This window comes from Ursus maritimus, unplaced genomic scaffold (genome assembly GCF_017311325.1).
Source record: "Ursus maritimus isolate PB19 unplaced genomic scaffold, ASM1731132v1 scaffold_35, whole genome shotgun sequence".
NCBI lineage: Eukaryota > Metazoa > Chordata > Mammalia > Carnivora > Ursidae > Ursus > Ursus maritimus.
In genome coordinates this window covers 9,913,329-9,936,300 of record NW_024426119.1, presented here as the reverse complement: position 1 = coordinate 9,936,300, position 22,972 = coordinate 9,913,329, and the positions used below count along the sequence as shown (strand labels likewise).

Genomic DNA, 22,972 nt, shown 5'->3' with positions numbered 1-22,972 from the left:
CTGACCCACAGCCATGCTCAATATCCATTGTTCTTTATAAATTTGGTATATGCTTTGGCTTTTGCTCTGTGTGTTAATTTCTTGTTGCTTTACAGTGATGATTTACCTATCTCCACAACTGTTTTACTCTGCTTTCCTTTTGCAAGCGGAGATTGGGGATTATGACCCAGGGAAACACCCTGAAGGCTACAGCTCCAAGTTCCAGTTTTTCCCAAAACATTCAGAGAAGCTGGAAAGGAAAATTGCTGAGATTCACAAGACAGAACTCAGGTACGTGACCCTTGGTTCAGGCTCAGGACACTCGGTCCTCCAAAGCCTGACCACACAAGCCCTGAGCTGCGCCCTCTGCTCCTACAGACCCAGTCCTCCTGACTCTGGGATGTGCCATTTTCACCATTCCACTGACAGCACAACCCCAAGCCCTGGTGTAGGCTGAAGCTTGAGGGCAGCAGGGACATTATATTGTAAGGAGAACAGAGAGGGACTGGCCTCTGAAGTGTATCTGCTTCACTAAGATAAATGAAAAGAGAGAGGAAAGAAGCGTGGACTAGGGAAAAGGAAAAGAAAAACATAAAAGAAACAACAGAAGAGAAAATAGGAGGCATGTGAAAAATGGGTAAGCCTCTACCTTCAGTCTGTGGCAGTGTGACAGATGGCTTCTGGGTCAGTGGATGGGACTGCACAGGGCTGGCCTGGTTCATAAATGCTGGGGGTGCCCTGAGAGCACTTGGTTTAGGGGCTGTGTCTTCAGTACTGCCTCACCCAACCCACAGCCCTACACAGAGGGAAGGAGGGGAGAAGTAGCTGAAAGCAGGAGGCTTGTCCTCCTCAGATTCTCTTTGCCCAGAATATGCAAAATTCCATAAAATAGCATTAATGTATCCTCTCACCCATATTATATAGGATTTTCTAGAAGACTGATTAAAACAAAACAAAACAGTAGAGCCTGGGCGGCTCAGTCAGTTAAGTGTTCCACTCTTGATTTCAGCTCAGGTCATGATATCAAGCCCTGTGTCCGCCTCCACCCTCAGCAGGGAGTCTGCTTCTCTTCCTCTCTCCCTCTGCCCCTCCCCCCCCACATGTGCTCTCTCTCTAAAATAAATACGTCTTCAAAAAAACAAAAAACAAAAAATTTTTAAAAAAAGAAAAACCAGTAGTGTGTATGCACTCTACTTTGTGTGGCATGCTGGAGCACCTAGACCCCAAACTGATAAACCATGGGGAAAAGGCTACATACAATGCAATGCTGTAAAATAAAACATGCCATCATATTAGTACGGCACAACTTTTTAAAATCTTTTTAAATGTTTGCTTATCTATCTTCCTGGGGAAGGATAATGCCCAAGGGCGGGAGGGAGATATTTCTGATGTTAATATTAAGCTTCAACTTAATATTGCACTGGCTCCCACCCTCCCCGGGAATGGAGACAGCTCTCAGAGGTGAAACCCTGGCGCTTCCCCATCCCTCTCCCTATGCTGGTGTGGCCTTTTTTGAGCAGGCTGGCTCCTCCCATCACTGTTAGGGAAATAGTGGCCCCTTGTGGTAAAGGTCAGAATAAACATGGACCTTTGAGGGTTCATGGTTCATTCAAAGCAGAGATCAAGGATGTGCTGGGACAGCCAGAGGCACTGCCAGGAGGGTTTCAGAGCAGCGGAGACAGCCATCCAGAAACCTAGCAGGAGACAGGGGACCCCCCAGGAAATGATGCCCACTTTGAGGGCCTTGGAGGCTTGGGCCAACTCCTGGAATAAATGGAGCCCACAAGACCCTCCAGCTTCCAGACAGGGAATGAGGACGCTCCCTGGAAGGGGCCGTGGTGCTTAGCTGCCTCTGGTGCCCAGCCTTTTGCCTGCCACACCAACATTTCCCACACACCTTCTCCGGCCTCAGGTGTGCTGGTGGATGTAGAAATCTGCAGTCAACAAAATGCCTACTTGCACATGTTGGCCTCATCTTCATTATGTAAAAATATGTCTGTTTCCTTCCTCCAGCTCTAACGTGAGTTCCTGGAGGGCCCAGACAGTGCACTTTATTTCATGGTAGATTTTACAGCAAGCAGCATGGAGGCTGGCACAGAAAAGTGCTGACTGGTGTCTCTCCCGAGGGACACTAGGGGGAATCTGGCCTGCTCCTTCCTGCTCTGCCTCGTCTTCCTGCACTACCGTATTACTCGAGACAAATAATGAACTTAGAAATCAGCAACTTTCAGTCCTTCCCACCAGCCATCAGAGTTGTTGCTGACTTGACAAACTGCCCACCCCTCCTCGCAGAGAAACCAACCCGACATCTGTAGGAGTGTGTCTGCTTCACCAAGGCTCTGGACCCTGAGGGCGCCTGAGGTGACGCTGCCACTGGTTCTGTGTGGAGCTCAGGAAAGCACGTGATAACAGCTGCAAAGGGAATGATGCTAAAGGTCCCCTCCTCAGATGGCTTGGCACTAGGGCTGCTTTCTTCCTTTTTCTGCTTGTTTCCTTTCCATAGTCATCACCCTATGGATAAACAGAGCTATTGTGGAGTCTGGGGAGCTCAGCACTGTCTCCTGCTGTCTCTTCACCCTCCATTCCCATGTTCCCTTCTGGTAAAGGAAAAGCGCTGGCAGTACCAGCAAGATATATAGGCCCCTTCTTTGTATTTCAGTCTAGATCAGATCACAGACAAGAAACCCATGGCCTGCAGCCAGTGTACAAGTGTGTTTTGTTTGCCCCCACAGTATTTGAAATTGTAAAATACCACATAAAAATCAGTATCTCTGACTTCCCATTTACAAGCAGTGCTTTTAACATCTAGCAGTGCTGGGCCCTGCATTCCCACATGACTACAGTCTTGGAGCTGAGGAACAGCTGCCCTCATTCGATGAGGTAGCACTCCCCAGTCTGCCACAGTCCCCACCACTCCCTCCTGTCTACACTCAGCCCATGTCATTCATTATGTAGTCAGCCTCAGTCTGAAGACATCTGAGTTTTTGACCCTAGACAGGAATCTCTGAAGTTGGTCCTGAACAGGGCAGGGAGCACACTCTGTGGAAAAACTGGAGTGTAGACTTACCCTGAATGCTAAAATATCTATTTATATATATATAAATATATATATATATATATCTCATATACATGATGATATATATATATCATATATATATGATATATTAATATATAATTAATACATAATATATATAAATTAGCGAAAAAGAGTGAGTGAGTGGGGTAGTGGCAGAAGGTGAGAATCTTTCAAGCAGACTCCCCACTGAGCGCGGAGCCCAACACAGGGCTCGATCTCACAATCCATGAGAACTTGAGCTGAAATCAGGAGTCAGACACTTAACTGACTGAGCCACTCCATGAAAGCTTCTTAATGGAGAGTTTATCTCAAGGGAGTCTATGAGAACAGGAAACCCTGAAATCATCTCATTTTCTTCATTCCAGTGGTCAAACACCAGCAACATCAGAACTGAACTTTTTAAGAAAAGCACAGACACTGGAGACATATGGAGTGGACCCTCACCCGTGTAAGGTAAGCCCCCCATATGGTCGGAGACTGCACTGACCTTGCCTCCTCCAGAGGGCGAAAGGCAGGGAAGGAACACGCCTGCGCCATCCACCTTCAGTATCTGGTTGACTGGCTCTTTTAGTGAGAGGCCAGAGAAAATGTCACTCCTTTTGAAAACTCCTCTGGCTTCCACGCTACATAATTTTGTGGTGCCACATCAATGTCAGAGGGTCCGAGGCAAAGTCAATCTAAATAACAAATCCGAAGCTGGGGCCCCACTTTGGCAGCAGTGGGTAATTTCGTGGAAACGAAGAGAGGAATGTGGAAGGCCCCCCACGGGGAATGATCAGAGGCCGCTCAGCGGACTGCCCACCCTTCCCTGACCTGTAATCTAGTTTCTTTCCAAGAGCGGGTTTTATTGACTACAGCAGCGTAAGTCACTGCGCGGAACTGCAGTGGAGTCGCATTTAATTCCATTATGCGCCTGCGAGGGTGAGACGGAAACCAGCCAGGGAGGCTCTGCCCAGAGGAAACCTCTGTAATTGCTCACATGTGTCTGGCAGTTTGGAGAAGAGCTCAAGCAGCCACAGTCACTATGGAGAGCAGTGGAGACACAAGGCTTCTTCCCATCTCTCTGTGGCTGTGTCCCTCCACATCTCAGTTGCTTTGACACTCCTGGTCTCTGCCTCAGTTTCTCCAGCTTTTGGCTCTCTCTTTCCACTACTGGAAACCACTAAAGCTGATTCTCAAACTGATCTGAGGGAGCCAGTATCCTATGGGAAGAAGAGGACTTTGAGATTTTTCTTCCTAATGAGGGGACACCATAAGTTTCCAACAAAAATTAAAAGAAGAGAATAAAGGGGCATCAGGGTGGCACAGTCAGTTAAGTAACCAACTCTTGATTTTGGCTCTGGTCGTGATCGCAGGGTCATGGGATTGAACCCCATGTCAGGCTCCACGCTCAGCAAGGAGTCTGTTGAGATTCTCTCCCTCTCCCTCTGCCCCCTCCTTGAATAAATAAATAAATCTTAAAAAAAAAGAAAGAAAGAAGAAAAGAAAAGAATAGAAAGCAAGGAACCCAGTAATGTAGGTGCAGAGTTGTATTTCCCTTGGCCTCTTGGCGAGGTGATGGTGATTTGTTCTTGCATAGGATTTGATGCTGAAACTTCAAATATGAACTTTGAGAACATTCTGGCACTCAGAAACCCTGGTCACCTTTCCCACCCCATACAGTTCCCTATCCACCAGCACAACCTAATGCCAGATAACCCCTGTGTTCTTGGGGACCAGCACGGTCAGAAAACACATTCATGCCTGTTAGTACCAAAAAAAAAAAAAATTGATGCATGGGTATTTACAAATGAATTAGCGAATCCTTGCATGACAGATAAAGTTTAACCTCCATGAATTCCTCAGATACTATCCACAGGGAGACTGCATAGGACTGAAGAGAGCTTCAGAGTCAGCTGGCCTTGGCTCCAGCACTGATCTCTGCCTTTCTGAGGCCTTTGTAGGCTTCTCTGAGTCTTGCTTTCCTCACCTGTGTGAAAGTACACAGAAGGTACTCAGTGACTGGGCTCCACGAACTGCTGAGTCACTTCAGAACCTTAAAAGATGTAACTGCCTAGAGATAGCAACCTTCATCATAAGGCCAGGTCACCTCCAAGCCTGCCCAGTCCCCTTGAGGCCACCCAGAGCACCCGCCTTTTCAGAGTTGGGTCCCTGGGCAAGGCTGTCATCTGACAGCACAGAGTGGACAGATGGTAGACAGTGAACCTGAGCACGAGTGGAGGTGGGTGAGGATTCCCCACTGTTGCCTATGTGGATCTGGAAGCTACAGTGGCAGTCAGCCCAGTGTCCAGCCCAAGTCCACATGTACCCTAGGCTGTGACGCTCCTGGTCAGACCCATCTTTGATGAGTTTATCCATTATTAGACTCAGAGGCTGAAGAGGCTGCAGGAGGGAACCCCTATTCACACCAGACATTGTGTGAGGCCCAATTCACAGCATCAACTCCTAGAAGAAAGGAGGGAAGACACATTTGTGGCACGCCTTCCATGGCAGGCCCACTGGAATCCTTTTGCATTATTTTCTCATTTAATACTCATGCCAGCCCTGGGAGGTGGATTTTACTCTTTCCTATTTAATAGGTAAGAAGATGAAAGCTCTGGGAGTCCACAGTTTACAAGGCCCTGAGTAGTAGACCAAGAATTTGAACTCAAGTCACTCCCCATTGTCATGTATCTATAAGGAACAGAAGCCCCCAGGAGACTCCCTCTAGAGAAAAGGTGGGAGCAGTCATCTGCATGGGCTTCCAGTCCTTTGTTCCCAGGCCCTGTACTTCTTGCTCCCCCAGAGTCCGGGCCCTGCTGCACACCCCACACATGGCTCCTCAGCTCATCTCATTGGGCTCTGGATCATAGTTTCTTAGCCCTCCTGAGCAAGGACAGTTCAGGAGCCTTTACTCTTGTCATTAAGCAGGGTTACTTTGGTGATATGCTACCAAGCACTCGCCTTAATGTTGCTACAAGGAGAGCTGAAATAAGCTGGAGCACTCGGTGTAATAAATACCGATGATTTCTATTAACAGAGAGGCAATTACTGGGCCCAGGGAATCTGGGGCATGCAGCCCTAGGGAGGACAGAAGAAGAGGAATCGTTTTGATAATTAAATGAGAGCAGAACAACACTTCAGCTGGGCTCTGTTCTCCTGGACTGATTAAGTAGCTGCTGTTCTTCTTGTCCACACCGATGGTTTCTTTCTGCCCAGAGTGTCCTTGTCTGGCCCTGGGACAAGGAAGAGATCCTACCAACTCTGGGTGGGAGAGCCAGAGGGCTCCAGCAGCCAGCTGGCTTACAATAATACCCAGCTCTGAGCTTGCACAAGCTGTCCTGAGCTCTCTGCATCGCCTCTCAGCCCCCATCTCCTGACAGGAGCCCCCAGCAGACCAAGCCTACAGCTGCTGGAAGAGAATGGAGCAAACCACTGGCAGCCCAGTGTTGCATCTATTCCCCAACTCTGACACCTCTCTAACCTCAGGAGCTACCACCTTGTTCCTTCCAGGGGGCCTTGGGACTGGTTGTTTGCCTTGGATCTCCTGTAGGCCCAGACTGTGGCTTCTTGCCCTGTTGAGGTTTATGGCGTGGTCAGATTCATTACAGACACCCGTTCTGTACCTAGCCTTATGATGAGTCATGGAGGTGCGGTTTACTGAGAGCCTGGACATGCGAGACATTTATACATACTATCTCGTTTAATCTTTACCAAGATGTTCTTGTCCTCATTTTGAGATAACAACACTGAGCCTGGGAGCCTGGGTAGCTCAGTCAGTTAAGCATCTGCCTTCGGCTCAGGTCATGATCCCAGGTTTCCTCTCCTGCTCAGCGGGGAGTCTGCTTCTCCCTCTACCCACCACCCCCTGCTTGTGATCTCTCTCTCAAGCTCTCTTTTTCTCAAATAAATAAAATCTTAAAAACAAAAACAGAAACACTGAGCCTCTGAGAGACCAACTAACATGTCCAGAGTTACTGGTAAGGGACTCACACCTGGACGTGCCTGAGTCTCAATGCTGTGCTTTTTCAGTTACCATTCATAGTCTTTCTTCTGGGGAGATGGCATTTATTTAGGAACAAAGGACTCACTACCAATTCTGACAGAGAAAACTTAGGGCACAACTGAAATCATCAGAAAAATTTAATGTAAATTCACCAAGTGGCTTTGTCTTTTCTGTACAGGAGAAAACTGATTTCGGAAGATCTAGGTTAGAGCAACCATACAAATAAAATTGTCATTCCTCTCACTTTTCATATCAGCCACTACGCTCCTCTCTAAATAAATCCCCTTCCCCATCTTGATAAGTTGCCCCTGACCTCAGAGGAACAGAACAAGGATCAGCAATTTAAAAAAATAATAATAAAAAAAAGGATCAGCAATGACTCGCCCTCATCCCCCAGTGGGCCCCTCCTGGCTGCACTGTGGGGAGAGTGGTAGGTTTACTGCTGAGATGAAGAACTTGCCTAAAGCCACTTAGATGGCAAGTATCTGCCAAGGCTTCCATTTCTGATCTTTAATGGGGTGACATCAAGGCTCTTATAGGGTTGCCTCCTAATTTCCACTCTACTTTCCTGTGACCATGTTTCAATATATTGAAACTGGGTGATTTTCACGATTGACTTAATGTAAAGGTTCCTAGCTATGAGCTTTCAGGGATGGGCGTAAGTATGTGGAAGAGCATGTGAAATCTTCCCTAAGGTTTTTTTTTTCTTTTAAAGACTTATTTATTTTAGAAAGAGAGCATGCACGTGAGCATAGGGAGGGCCAGAGGTAGAGGGGGAGAGAATCCCAAGCAGACTCCCCACTGAGCATAGAGCCTGACGCAGGGCTCAATCCCATGACCCTGAGATTTGACCTGAGCCGAAATCAAGAGTCAGACGTTTAACCGACTGAGCCACCCAGGCACCTCTTCCCTAAGGTTTTTGAAAACAGAGGTTTCATCTACCCATATTGAATTAGTTTAAGTAATGATCCAGAGAGGGGATTGGATGATCTCGAAAGAATACCCTGGTTCTGTCTCTGGCATACACAGGATGTCCTCTGGGGTGGCAGCAGACAGACGCGTACTTCATTGTATCCAGAGGTGGAACCCATGGGGATTGGGCAAAGGTGGCCAGATGTCCCTACTTCCCAGAACCAGTCAGTGCTGTGATTTCCAAAAATCCTTTTCTGGGCAGAGTGATCATCTTAAGGTGAACCTTTGATGATGTCAAACTGAAGCAGTCAAGTTTGACGGTGATTTCTACACGAACATATGAAGGACTCTGTGCAAATTCAGCCCCCTCCAAGAAAAAAACACGATTGGCCATGTCTTGGCAGTAAGTCATTTAGGCCATCACCCTAAAATCAGATAGAGTTGTATTTCCTGAAGTATGTATTATGGTCTTTGTTTGACAAATGAGTAAATTGAGGTTCAGAGAAGTGAAGTAAGTCACAGAGCAAATAAGCCGGGCTAGGGTCCTAAAACAGGAATGAAGCTCTTTCTACAAGGATGAAAAATTGAAAATAAATCTTATACCTCACAGCTGTAGATGTGAACTAAATACTTCAGACCACTATCTGATGCAGAGTGGGGCTAGCAATATATGCTGTGTGGCCATCAAGACTTGAGTTTTTATTCCACCTCTCAGATCCATTAATGCTCAGTCCTGTGGGTACTGATCTTGTCAGGACGGGAAGGGGACAGAGAGAAAAGACAGCCTCCAGCCTGATAAGATGGAAGATCTGAGGAACAGGTTACCACCTTCTGTGTCACTTCCCTCTTGTCCTCATTTCTTACTCTTTTTGTCATACAACTCGTCCTTTTGCACACAAATCCCAAGGGCAGGCTCACACGAGAATGACACATTAGATGGAAGAAACTGGGAAGGTTCCAGAGAAGGTGTCAGTGTGGCTGCCTGTTTGTTTTCGTGCTGGTGCAGATGTGAGGCTTCTCGCTGTCATTCCAAGTCCTGCTCCTCAAGTGCCAGAGACAAGTAGCAAACATTCCAGCTGCCCTTGCCCCTGTGGACACCCAGGTGCCAGGCTTTGCAGGAGCCTTCATCCACAACTGTTGCATTGGAAGCAGTTTGGAGAATTGACCTCCTCATGTGAGAGACTGGATTGGGATTGCTGAGGGTGCTATTATTACTTATTGGAATGATGGTGTCTAATTGGGGTTTATTCCCAGCAACACCTGCCGTCACCCAGAGGCCAGCCCTGAGGTGTCTGGACGGTGTAGATGACAGTGCCAATGGAGAGCCCAGCCAGTGCTGCCCAGCTTGTGGGAGGACCTGCTCTTCCCTGTGCTCTGGCAGAGAGGCCTGTCACTGGAATGACTCTCACAGATCTCTGTCACAGCCTCTCTCCGTCCCCTTTTGCCCACTTCACTTTGACCCCAAATCCCCCTTCTCCATGGGCCTCTAACAGTGAATGACTTCTCCCTTTCTACCCCAACTTCCCACATCCTCATTTCCTAACTAGCAAAACAAATCCGTCAACATCAGGAAAAATAGTGAAATACTACATTTTTAAAAAAGATTTTTGTATTAAGCTCAACAAACTCATACTAACAACACAACCACTAGCATGTCCTGGGTGTCTACTAAGCACAACCTAAGAGGTAGATAATATTATCAACCCTAATTTCACAATGAGGAATCTGAAACATGGAGAAAGGATGGGGCCTAGCTGAGGTCACACAGGCAGTGAGTGGCAGAGCCAGAACGTGGGCCTGAGTGGTCTGACACGGGGCCCATGACACTATGGTCATGGTGCAGGCGCTCTTCTGTCCTGCTGTTGCCCATGGGGTCAAGGGTGCAAGAAGCAGAGGGAGGCCCTTCCCTGCCCAGCCCACTGCTTCCCTTCCCTACTCTTTACCCATTATTTCTAGCCACCCACAATCCTCTGCCGACCTGACCCTTCCTTTCCATCCTTCCACCTATCTTCTTTCTAGGCCTTTCCTCTCTCTCAGAGCACTGTAAAATGCCTTCCCCACCTTCGCTGCACCTGTGCCTTCCCCTCTTGTTTCTGTTTACGTTTGTACTCCCCCCTGGTCCCTCTGGCTCACCTCATTGTCTTACACATTCATCTGATAAATATTTCCTGCAGGCCTGTTCTGTGAGTACAGGTAAGGTAAGGTTTCCACCCTCAAGTTGCTGTCTTTCTGAACCTGCAGTTTCTGGACTTCCTTGGGTCCTGCCTGCACAGTGAGCGGAAGGCCTCCCGGTGCCCTCCATCTGAGGCAGGCTGCCCTCCCTCACCCATGTCTGCCAGGCATTCTCCCCCACAGAGGCCAAGCTGCTGGGTTAGCACTGGTGCCCCCACCAGGGACCAGGCTTTTGTGCAGTGTTGGCACTCAGGTATTAATAACCACCACTAAGCACTGATGACAGGCAGGAGGAAAATCAGCCCCGTGGCTTCACAGTATCTCCATTCAGGTTATTTTTAAACAGCTTTTTGCTGTTGCCCCTGGGTTGAAGGACACGGTGCTTGCAGCCAAGTGTCAGGACCACAAAAGACCCTCAGGAAAGGACAATAAAAACAATGCATTAATTGGAAATGTTTGCAAAACATACAGTTTATTCGCTAGGCGCAGATGCTCACACCTGTAACCCTTCTGTCCTGCTGTTGCCCACGGGGGCCCTTCCCTGCCCAGCCCACTGCTTCCCTTCCCTACTCTTTACCCATTATTTCTAACCACCCACAATCCTCTGCTGACCTGACCCTTCCTTTCCATCCTCCCACCTATTCTTCTTTCTAGGCCTTTCCTCTCTCTCAGAGCACTGTAAGATGCCTTCCCCCTCTCGTTTTTGTTCACATTTGTACTCTCCCCTGGCCCCTCTGGCCCTTGAAGACAAAACTGCATTTTTTCCTTGAGGCAAGGCTCACGAGGCCCTGCAGAGGCCCCACTGTTCTTACTCTTAGACTTAATCAAGCTGAAGATGTGTGCCAGGGAGGCAAACCCTGAAAGTGGGAGAGACTGGGAGAGCCTGACAGCCACAGCCCCCACCTGGATGCCTCACACTAAGTGCCTGACCCTGACCCCACGCACCATGTGAGCTATGGCTCAGACAGATGTCCTGCATCTACATTTGACCAGAATCCTGGTATAATCTTCTGGCCGCTCGAACACATACCCTGACGGAGCAGTCTCTCATTTGAGGCCCCTGTCACAAAGGAAGCTCCTCGGAGAGAGCACAGTCCATCAGCCTGCTTTCTGTGCCCCACCCCAGCCTGGCTCTCAGGGAGTTCATTGTCCCATGTGAGGGAACCATGACCTACCGCTTCTGCTGTACCTCCTCCCAGATTTGCTTAGCAGAACCTCAAGCCTGGTATTGACAAACTGATAGTGACCAGGGGCCAGGAGGCCTCTTTGATGGTTCAGGCACCGTAAGACTGATGGTGGCTATTCCATTTAGCTGGTTGCTTCTTATCTTTTCTTCAGCTAAACTTCGCGCAGAAGCGCAGTGTGCAGGGCCATCATAATAACTGCCATTCATTCTCTCTCTTTCTCTCTGATAACAGCTTTTTTGACATATAATTCACATATCATAAAAGTCGTCCTTTTAAAGTATGTAATTCAGTAGTTTAGTTTTATTAACACAGTTCCGTACCTATTAGCTGTCACTCCCCATCTCCCCTTCCCCACAGCCCTGGCAACCAGTAATCTTTCGTCTCTATGGATTTCCCTATTCTGGACATTTCATATACATGGAATCATAGAACACGTGATCTTTTGTAACTGGCTTCTTTCACTCAGCATAATGTTTTCAAGGTTCGTCCATGTTATAGCGTATGTCACTACTTCATGCCTTTTTACTCCTGAGTAATATCGCACTAGATGATGTACCACACTTTACTCATTTGTCAGTTGATGCACATTTGGATTATTTCCGCCTTTTGAATGTTATGAATAATCCTGACATGAACCTTCATGTATAAGTTTCTGTGTTTTCAGTTTTCTTGGGTACCTAGGAGTGGAATGAACTGCTGGGTCATATAATAACTCTATGATTAACAATTTGAAGAACTTCCAAACTGCTTTCTGAAGTGACTGCACCATTCTACAATCCCACCAGCAATGTGGGAGGGTTTGCCATTCTTTGGATGTTCACAACAGCCTTCTAAGATTGGTTACAACTTATAGTTAAGGGCACCAAGGCTTAGGGAAGGCAAATAGCTTGCCTGTTATTTCCAAATGCTCTTCCCCCTGTGACCTACTGCCACGTATGAACCCTGTATCACCGATGAACAACTACATTTCTCACCCTTTCACCTCTATGCCTGCATCACCCTGATGAGAGGTCCTTCTGTGTTGCAGGATGTGTCAGGAAATGCTGCATTTCTGGCCTTCACTCCTTTCGGGTTCGTGGTTCTGCAAGGAAACAAGAGGGTCCACTTCATTAAATGGTGAGTATCTTCATTTCCAAAACAGGCTTTTTATACCTCACCAGCTGGGGAGGGCTCTGGTTCCCATGTCCTTTGTCTGTGATTGGGCAGTTATGGTTCTGAGCCCCCTCAAAGCCTTGCATCCATAATGATAACTGATCAAGGTAGTGGTCTCTTCCTAGGGATCCTATTCTTCCAAAGGGGTGTTCCTGAGAGCCAACAGCCTCTCCAGAGAGAGAAAGTGTATTGGGTTAATTTCTGGGTAAGATGAGAGACCCGTCGCTGGAGCCAATGTTAGGGAAGCAGAGCTGCTATGAGAACGGAGTCCTTGGGACTGTCCCCACTGAGAACCATAGCATCTGCGTGGCTGCTTACTCCCTTACCCACTGGCCTAAGGAAGGAGGGGCTCACGCTTGGGGCAGATGTAAGTTATCCTGCAGCTTTGGCAAAACCCCCTCCTCAGGCCAACCCCCACTGTGGGCACTGCCTACACAAGCACAGGTGCTGCTCAGTCTCTCTCCTATCCCTCTTTAGGGCTCAGGTGTCTTCAGCCTCCAGGAGTCACATCCCCACCTATTTTCCCCTCTCCCTCCTCCCACTCCCATTTCTAGCAGGCAAGAGCCACTGCCTCAGCTGAAGCTACTCTGAACTACTTCCTCTCTCCCCTGTCAGTTTGGGGTCTGTTCTGGATGGTTCTGGGAGCTGATGCAGCACCGACTGCCTTACTGATGGACATTTGGCTCTCCTGGAGCCCCTTTTTCTGGCCTGCAAACATCTTTCAGCCTCATCAGAACATGTTGTATATTCTACTAAGCCCCTGTGATTTCTGTACCTTTTTGGCCTTAGTCTGCCAAGTCTAAGCTGACCAACTCCTCCCCTGGGCTTGGACAAATGGCTTACCTTGCCCAACAGAGTTCAGCTGGGGAAGCTTGCTCCTGTCTTGCTTCCTTTGCCTTCTCCAGAAGAGCTGATGGGAAATCTGAGGACAAAGCTGTTTCTTGGCGAGCTTTCTGCTGGGGGTGTGGCTGGGCCTCTCTCTTCTTGTGTCCTCTTCAGCTCCCCCACTGAGCTTGTGGACAAACACCACCTTTCCAACCCTATTGCTCTGTGCAGACTGGCAATATGATCATCAACCAGAGTGCTAATGAAACTGCCCCCCAGACATGACCAGCCAAGTGGCCAGGAAAATAGCCACTTCACAAGGCAGGATGCTGCACTGAGTAACCAGTACCCCAAAACACCTCTTTGCTAGACCTTCTGTAGTTGGCCCACTCATTGTGCTCTTTGGATGACAATGGTGAGGGTTTGGGGTTTCCTGTCCAACAAAGTACTTTTCAGAAAAAGACAATGAGTGGGATCAGGCCACTGCTCCCAGTGAGGAGCACTTGCTTTCCGGATATAACTGGGTTGTCTGATACTGCTTAGACGGCCCAGATCCTGGCCCATACTCTGACCAGGGTAGCTGTCTGAGGTCCCTGGGAGAGGGTACATGTAGCTAGAAACAAGTAGGACACACCTGTTACAGGGACCTGCAGTCCAAAGTATCCTTCCCCATCCAGAAGCCTTGATGCTCACCTGATTCTCCCCAGCACTTTTCATTCTTTGTCTTCTCTCACATCCCACTTCTTCAGAAAGTCTTTTTCACTGTGTCTCAAATTTAAAATAATAGATGTAAACCTAACCTCACTTCCAACAGAATGCTCCTTACTTTCCTATCTTGCGTGTATCTGTTTACATATTAATTAACTACTATTTATTGTATTCTGAAAGTGTATGAGAGAGACTGATTGACTGGGAGGGACTCAAACAAGGAATACCATGTGCTTGTGTTAGCTCAGAACTGGTAGTCAGAAATTGTGAGCTCTCATCCTGACCCAGCCATGATTTCTAGGAAACAAGTGACCTTCCTCTGTCCCCTCAATTTTGTCCGGTAGTAAATTAGGTACATGGTTCTCACTGCCTTTCTGCTACTTCCTAGGATATTGAGAAAATCTCCCTAGAAATTGTAAAGAGGAAGAAAGCCAAGTACAGGCAGATAGGCATAGTCAGACCTCCTTGGGGGTCCCAGCTGGGTACCAAAATAAGGACTCCACCCCCAGTGAGATGGAAGGGCCTTCAGGATCCAAAGGACAGCTGTGTCAGGCAAATGGAAGAGAAATGAGGAGTGACCGACACGGAGGCCTAGTTCTCTGGCTCTCAGGGACATCCACCTAAGACTCCAGTCATTTTTCCATTTTGTAAATGTAACCAAGGCTGAGAGCAGTATGTGAAGGTGAGGTCTAAGCTGTGCCATGTACAGTAACCATGTCACTTCTTCTGATTTGTGTCTGTCCCGCGGGTGACGTACCCCAGTATCCTGTTTGCCTCTTTTACTGCAGCCATTCACTGGGCTGGTGGCTTCAAGGATTTTTCTACAAAAACCCCTAAGCCCCTTTCCTGGTCAGTACGCTGCATGACTGTTCCATGTAATCTGTTCTCTCTCTTTGGTATGTTGCCCCGCCCCCCTCCCTGAAATCGTTTGACATTTGTTTGCATTAAACTGCATTTTCCATCCAGTGGCACAGTCACCTGAAAGACTCAACTCCCTCAGAACCTGGTTGCATTGTTTTTCATTATTTGCTGTATCTTAAACTTTGGCCTCATCAGCTACCTGTGGCATCTTACATTTGACAGTCCCATCCAGATAATGCACCTGTATTATGAACCAAACCCTGAAATGGCCCGGGACCACTCAACCTAGACTCACTTCCCATGCAAATGTTTCCCTTTTACAGCCACTGTTGATGAGCCCGAAATCCTCCTATCACCCTATTATTATAGTGTGATTGACCAGAAAACTGTGGATTGAACTGTTTCAGCAACTGTTCTCTAAGGCCACTGCGCTGCTGTCTTGTTTCAGTTCTAATTTTGGCTAAAACTGTGTCTGTGCCTGGAGCCCCTTCCAGTCAGGGTGGGCTGTGCATCTAACAAGACTTAGCTGTGAACAAGCAACCCACAACAAGGTGACAGGTGCTCTCTTTGTGCTTGTAGGAATGAGGTGACCAAGCTGAAATTTGAAGGAAAGACTTTTTATTTATACGTAAGTCAGAAAGAGGTGAGTGCTGGCTTCTTTCTCTTCAGGAGGGTTGGGGCACTGAGTGGTTCCTGAAGGCCAAGACAGAACCGAAGTGGTATATCCAGGTAGAAAGCTAAGCCACCTGAATGATAAGCCAATACCTGGAAGTGAGGGATGAAGAAATGGCTAGGCCCTGGAGCCCAGGACTTTCCTCAGGGATGCTGGTGGCACCCAGAGGTTCCACACCTCCAGGAAATGCAGACAATGCAAGATTCTTTTGCTTCTATATGAAAATTCCAAGAAGATAATGAACTTTTTTTTTTTTAAGATTTTATTTATTTGACAGAGAAAGAGACAGCCAGCGAGAGAGGGAACACAAGCAGGGGGAGTGGGAGAGGAAGAAGCAGGCTCCCAGTAGAGCAGGGAGCCCGATGTGGGGCTCGATTCCAGGACCCTGGGATCAGGCCCTGAGCGGAAGGCAGATGCTTAACGACTGAGCCACCCAGGCGCCCCAAGATAATAAACTTTTAAAAAGAAGTAAAAAATTCTGGATGACAGTAGCACTTTCTCTGGTGAGGGCTGTCTTGCTTCAGTTTGTGCCAGCTGAGGCTTACTGTACTGGACCTGCCAGGTGTGAACTTACTCACTGAACTGAGCTCTGCCCCAGTGGGTCCTGCAGGCCTTCTCTTCCAACTAGCCAGCCACCAGGCAGCCCCTTCCCCTACCTGAAATCTCCTCTTGCAGTCCTGGGGAGCCCTCAGTCCAGGGGTCAATGTCCTGGCCTATTTCACCCTTTGCTTCTCCATCCACACTCAGCTGTTTCTATGTGGGATTTTTTGTAGGAAAAGAAAATTATTCTCACATATTTTGCTCCAACTCCAGAAGCCTGCAAGCACCTCTGGAAATGTGGAATCGAGAACCAAGCCTTCTACAAGTGAGTGGACACATGTGATGGGGACTATCTTTATCAGAGTCAAAGTCATAAAAGCTAGTTTTAGAGAAATGATGGGCAGGAAAATTTGAGAAACACTGAGAAAGGAGACAGAAGATGACAAGGCTGGGCTTCCTTATAAAACTCAGACCCCTTTCTGGATGTCTGTACTCCCTGGAGGAACAGAGCTGAGGTCTAAGAATGTGTTTCCAGCAGAGATGTCCAAAGGGTCTACCTTGTGATGTCCTTGGACAGCTCCCAGTGGCAAAGCAATTAGGGGTCTTTTCAGGGCAAGGCCTGGGCCTAAAAAAGCCCCTGGGTACCTGACTTGAATCAAGCTGGCTCTGTGGAGCCATTCAGAGCCATAGGAGGTCCAGAATATGACAGCTCCATGAAGGAGCAGGAGCAGGCCAGAAAGGTCTCTAAGTCTTGGAGAGACTCTGGGCCTTGCTCCCCAGTGGGTGGCCTGGTGCTGAGCTGGGGCTGATGCCAGCCCTTCCTGATGTGTCACTGCCGGAGGTATTGTCAGTATCAGACCAAGTGCCCAGGGGCCTGAGAGGAGTAGCAAGAAGGGGGACAAGGACTTGTCCGTTACCGAAAAGCCAGCTTTGGGCCAAGAATTTTGGGCAAGAATTTTGATTACCACAGGATTTGTAAAGTATATGAGGCTTCTGTGCCGTTTTGATTAAGAAAGTGGTTATAAAGGCATTAGGGAACAAAGAAATAGCCCATTAAGAAACTGGGGTGATGCCAAATAAAGTATGTTTTACTAAAACCCTTGGTCTCATTTTAAAAATAGAATGCAATGATTTATACTTTAATAAGCTGTATCTTAATCAAGACAACATAAGACAGTCTGTGGTATATTCCGCCTCTGACAGGCCATATAGTTCTCCCTCCAGTAACCTCAAGGATCCTGAAGAGAGTAGAACTGCTCTGAGCTGGAGGGGTACCATCTCCTACCCAGTGAAAAGGCTCTGCTGCCTGTTGGCTGCTATGGGATGCTGCCTGAAGAGCTCGTCCTCCCCCTTCTAGGGCCACAGCCCCAGAGGCTGTTTCTTGGGCGGGCTTTCTGAATTGCTTAATAATTTCTATGCATTTGATATGAGAAGCAGGGATGAGCTGAATGGGCAGTCTGAATTATAACCTGAGCGGGCTTCTTTCATCTCGTGAAGAAGACACTCAGAAAAGACTTTTGCATGGTCAAATTTCCCTCCTGTGCAGTCCCTAGCTATCCAAGGAAAGCCAAGAAAACATGTCCACACCATTTCTGGAGACCTTCGTTCTTCTATTTGTGTCATGGGAACAGAACTGTGCTTCTGCATCTGTGACCAAACTCAGTTTCTGAGTCTTTCCATTAATAAATCCCCCCACCCAACTAGTCCTGCCAGCACCCCACTGGAAACTGAGGCTGTTTTTCACTTCTCCACTGATTACGTAATATTCCTTATTAAGTGTTAAAAGCCTCTAGCCTGGGTCAGATCCCCAACTGTGCCAAGTCTTTGGCATCACCCTGAGCACCTTTCACGTGCAGATCCCTGGCCCTGCCATTGGCCTAGTGCTTTGAAGGGAGCCAGGTCACACTCAAGGACATGCTTGGACAAGAAGACAAGGAGACTGAGAGCCTCACAGAACCCTGAGACAGGTGGGGATGGTATCTCCCAGGAACCTGCTATTCATGGATTTTGGGGACAGCTCCCTAAATACTGACTGCCTGCTCACGACAGAGGCTTCAGACCCAGATCGGTTCCTGTCTAGATCAGCATTCCAGGCACTTTAGAGCATGTTGTAAGCGGAGTCAGGTCTTGGGAGGCTTCACTCTGGGTGGTTCTCCCCAGCTTCCTTTTCTAAGTGTGAGAGGGCCATTTGGGATCAGAGAAGTCACCTAAGAGGATATTTTACAGTGCCCATGGCCTCCACATCAGCTGTCTACAGCCTTCAAAGTGATGTTAATAGGCTTACTGGGTGAAGGGGAATGATTCCAAGTTCAAATAATGACGGAACTTATATTAAAGTTAAGCTAGTTTGTTCATTTCAGGACTTCTCAGAGTCTTTAATAGAACATACTTCATGACTCTCTAAGAGAGGGATGTAATAGGAAGGGCAGCCCGTACTCTCTTCTCCACCCACAATTACCCAGACACAGACATGTATCATCAAATCATAGGACTGGAAGGGACGCCTGAGGTCAAGTAGTCCCAGCTCCATCATTTTATAGATTGGAAGACCAAAGTTAAGAAAGGGAAGAAATTTGCCCCAGGTCACACTGCTAACAAGTGGTCTGAAATTTGATGAGTGGCATTCTATTATTCCACGAGACCACCATCCCTAACATTTAGTCTCAGTCCCCCTCGTGAACCCCATGAAGCACTCTTGGGGAACCTTCACTCTCCTGACATGAAAATGGGTTTCGACATGACTGTCCTCAGCACTAAGGTTCTGAGCAAGCTCTCAGGTCCTAAAGGAGAGTCAGAAACAAGCCGCGCTGTGAAGGGCCTTTTCCTGAAGAGTTTCCTCAAGCAGCCTTTGGAAGGAGCTGGGCACGCGCTGCCTTAGCCTGTGAGGCAGCTGCAGGCCATCTGTCACACTGGACTTTGCCTTGCTGCAGGCTGGAGAAGTCAAGCCAAGTCCGCACAGTGTCCAGCAGCAATTTATTCTTTAAAGGGAGCCGGTTCCGATACAGGTAAATAGTGACAGTAAGTAACTGTTATGGACCTATTTTCAGACCCTTCTCTGGAGAACAGTGGCTCAGTGGTCCTTATCCTTGAGAACAAAGAAACTGGGAACTTCCAAAAAGGCCTGAGGTTCCATCCAGTTCTGTCTCCTGTCCTTTTGCCTATTTCTTTTCTTCACTGCCACAGTTTGTCTGCAGGGTTTAAATATGTTCTCCTTCTGCCCTCACAACAGCAGTGAAATAAGAACTGTAGCAGTGATTCTTTTCATGTCTGTCTAAAGATTTTTTTTTTTTTTGGCAATATTTCTGGAACATGCTGGACAATGAGAAATCATTTCTAAATGAAAATGGAAAATCCCAAAGACTCGAGATAGCTCTCTAAGATAAGCTGTCAGGACATCTTAGAACTTAACCAGCAAGCAAGGCTTTCTCAGTGACCTAAATATTGGGAAGGGCTATGCCAAAGAGGCCATCTCCCAGTTCCTCTAAAGTATCTGAAGCCTTAGACAGGAGCCCAGTGCTAGAACACCATCTCATCCCTTGCTGCTTGTTTTATTATACTATTTATAGTGGCCGAGTTGCAAAGGAAGTAATGGAGTCAAGTGCGAAGATCAAACGGGAGCCACCAGAAATACACAGGTAGGCTGCCATGGACTTCCCCCCAAACCAGTTCCAGCTCAGATCCCAAAAGCTCCAAAAAGGCAGCAGTTTCAGTACTATGAAGATTCTGGACTCAGTGGCTCACAAAAGGGGAAGGAGAACATGGCAGGAAGGTGAAGAGATCCATCTGAGCTAAAGACATGGGGAACAGTCTGACCCTGGTATCCCTGAGCCTTGAGGGACCCCAAGGAAGGGCATAGTACCCAGTACCACATCCTGGGTACTTCTCTACTGTCCTCCCAAATCCTGAAAGTGGTCATAGGCCACGAAGGACTTGTCCAAAATCCAAGATTTCCTTAGTTCTGGAATCACTCCACTACAGAAAGCCAGGAACAACCCCCACAGCTCTGTCACACTAGGTCTAAAATAGTTTTGAGATCCTTGCTTAATGTATAACTGTACATCATGTATACCTCCTAAACCTAGTAAGATCCAGAAAGAATATGATTGGCCAAGACAGCTAGGGTTCACCAACCAGCCTGATCTCTGGGAACAGGAGCATTACTACCACCTTCACATGGTACCCCCTGCCACCAGCAGTCTCTGTCAGAAGTCAGAGAGGCTGCCATATCAGTGGTCGGGCACATTTTCTGTACTACTGCTTATGCTGGAGCTCTACTCCCTGACAAACCTGCGCAGAGACCAGCGGTACCACTGCTGCACTAAAGCAAGGTCTGGGTGGGTCTAGGATATGAGGTGGTAGACAAGTGTGAAGCAGTGTCTCTGACTGGGATCCAGGGACTAAAGGCAAAAAGCAGGTATTAAAGACTTTTTAAAAATAAATAAACAAAAGAAAACAAAACACAGCCAGGCAATTCTAGCAGCTACTTCTCAACTCTGAGTCCTGACCACATCTGTCTGTGCAATGAATTAACAAAGTTCTCTTTTTCTTTAACCTCAGAGCAGGGATGGTTCCCAGCCGCAGCTGTCCCTCCATAACCCATGGCCCAAGACTGAGCAGTGTTCCCAGGACCCGGAGAAGAGCTGTTCACATCTCCATCATGGAAGGTGAGCATAAGCTCTGGAGATGACAGTGGAAGTTCTTCTAAGTTTTGACTTGGACCAGCTCCTCTCAGGTACCTTGAAAAGAATTTGCACTAGAGACAGGAGCACATTTCTCCAATGGAAGAGAGAAGGTTTCATGCAGTGGTTGGGAACACCAGCTGGGTGTCAGGTGAAGGGTAATCCCACCCAGTCCTGCTGAAATGTAGTCTAAGAGGGGGTTTAAATCTGACAGTGTTGGGGCAAACCTTTGGGAGACTGTGTTATTGCATCTAACAGGTTCCATGCAGTTCTGAAATTGCTTTCCATCAAGAGGCTTTTCACTTATTTTTCAGATCAGACTAGTCTCCACAGTTTAAATGATCGGGGTAGCTGAGGCAGTTAACCAAGAAATGAAAACTCTTAGTTCTGAAGCATCCCAATAGCTGCTACCACCTTCTATTTCAGTGGGAAAAATATGTCCTCTTGCTATCTGAATTTTTTAACATGATCTTTCGAATTCTAACATGCCCCACCTCTCTCTATCCTACCCTCCTTTTGGAGAAGGTGAGTCTTGGGGGAAGAGACAAAGTCTGTGAATCTTCACTGAACTAGATACTGCAGTAGCTGTGCCTGATACCTCTCCACTCCCTGGGTGTTTAATACTGTTAGGAGACTCCTGGAATATTTCCCTCATTGTCACTGACTCAGCTGCCCCACAGGCTAGATACAGGTATAAAGTTGAATGCTTTCATTCCCAAAGTTGTTTTTGTAAGACCTCAGAAGATCTCAAGCAGCAGCAAACAGCAGCAGGTTTCCTTCAAACCTGTCCTGGAAGGTGGGGAGGGAAGACTCTGCCCTTTCTGTGGGAATGCTGATTAATGAAAATAAAGAACTACTTAGGTTAGGAAGGACATCACTCTGCTGCTCCCCTGTGAGAATCATGGGTTTGTGGTTAGGATTCTATGTGTCACTGACTTTGCATTATCTAAGTCTGGTATATAGCTACAGTCTATGCGTTGAAAACCCTGGCCAGGCAACCATATGAAGTGCCTTAATTATTTGAGTATCTTAGTTGTTTATTGGTAAAATAAGGATATCTTCCTTGCGTACCCCATGGGTTGTGAGGAAGCTGATGTACATAGAAGTACTTTAAAGAGATTAAAGCATTTACTGGACAGGCAGCAACCACAGTGCAAAGAGGCCTGGTTAGGAAGTCAAAGATGAGATTCAAATCAGAGCTCTGCCATGTACTTTCTCTAGGACAGGTTGCTTAACTTCTCTGAGCCTGTTGCCCCCATCATGGAGTGGGGTGTGGGTGTGGGAGGATGTCTTCTGAACTACGAAGTATAATCGCTATGCAAAGTATGAAGTCACTGAGGTCTGTCATCAGACACAGGCTCCTGGTTTTTCCTCCAGTCTTAGGTTGAGCAGGAGAACTGAGCATAGCTCTCACTGTCCCTCTTCTTTTGGGGCGTTCATCTCAGGAAAGCAGAATGAATTTTTTCTCTTTTGAAGAAATAGAACTTTCTCCTCTCCCTGTGGCCCTTCTTCCCATCCATCCTGAGGTCAGAAGCCACCAGGTTCACCCCAAAGCTCCTGTAAAAAGTTTAAGAACAGCTGTCCTCCCAGAGAAAAGGCCACCCCCTGGAGGAAGCTGGCACTAATCCAGGTCTAGGGAAGAGCCTCATGCATTTGTTCTCCAGCATATGGAAGAATGTCCAGTAAAACCCACGTTCCCAGAAATGGGAAGACAGGCTGTCCATACAACTCGTTTGTAGTGGCTGCCACGCAGGGTTAGCAGAACTACTGAGAAGTGGGAACTGGTCCCTTGAGCTCTCCCAAGACAAACAGTGGAGCTGCCTCAGTTCCCAAGCAGCTCTGGCTGTGCCTCCAGCATCCTCCCAGAACCTGTCTTCTCCCATTGTAGCAGCAGTAGGCTCCTCAGTATCTGAAATAGTCCTCTTTGCTTGTAAAATACCAGGGGAGGGTGCAGCAGGGAAAGGCCGCCAAGGAAGCTGGTAAAGAAGAGACTCCTAGGGCCAGGTCACACCCTCACAATCTCAGCCCCCATAGAACTTCACGCCTGGCAGGTTATAGCACAGCAGGCTCCCATGTACTACTCTGCAAGCCAACCTGCTGCTCAGACCCCATGCCTGAGGCTGCCTGCAGACAAGAACAGCCTTCATCCCCAGTCATGGCCCTCAGCCCAGGACCCCTTAGATTCAAGAGGGCAAAAGTAGAAGCAGCTAAGAACTGCCCCAG

The 22,972-nt window shown here is 47.7% G+C and overlaps 1 protein-coding gene across 5 annotated transcripts in view; it reads left to right on the top strand.

Moving 5' to 3' along the window:
• The window catches only part of FRMD5 (FERM domain containing 5), a 296,334-nt gene that overhangs the window by 266,717 nt on the left and 6,645 nt on the right, over positions 1-22,972 (top strand). For 4 of the 5 annotated variants that reach the window (XM_040620528.1, XM_040620526.1, XM_040620525.1 and 1 more), the window contains 8 exons: positions 147-270; positions 3,421-3,508; positions 12,339-12,427; positions 15,437-15,500; positions 16,304-16,395; positions 19,001-19,075; positions 19,637-19,705; positions 20,628-20,734. In XM_040620528.1, the coding sequence (XP_040476462.1) occupies positions 147-270; positions 3,421-3,508; positions 12,339-12,427; positions 15,437-15,500; positions 16,304-16,395; positions 19,001-19,075; positions 19,637-19,705; positions 20,628-20,734 (708 nt within the window). The remainder of the gene's footprint in view (positions 1-146; positions 271-3,420; positions 3,509-12,338; positions 12,428-15,436; positions 15,501-16,303; positions 16,396-19,000; positions 19,076-19,636; positions 19,706-20,627; positions 20,735-22,972) is intronic. The other variant, XM_008702144.2, reaches the window with a different exon arrangement.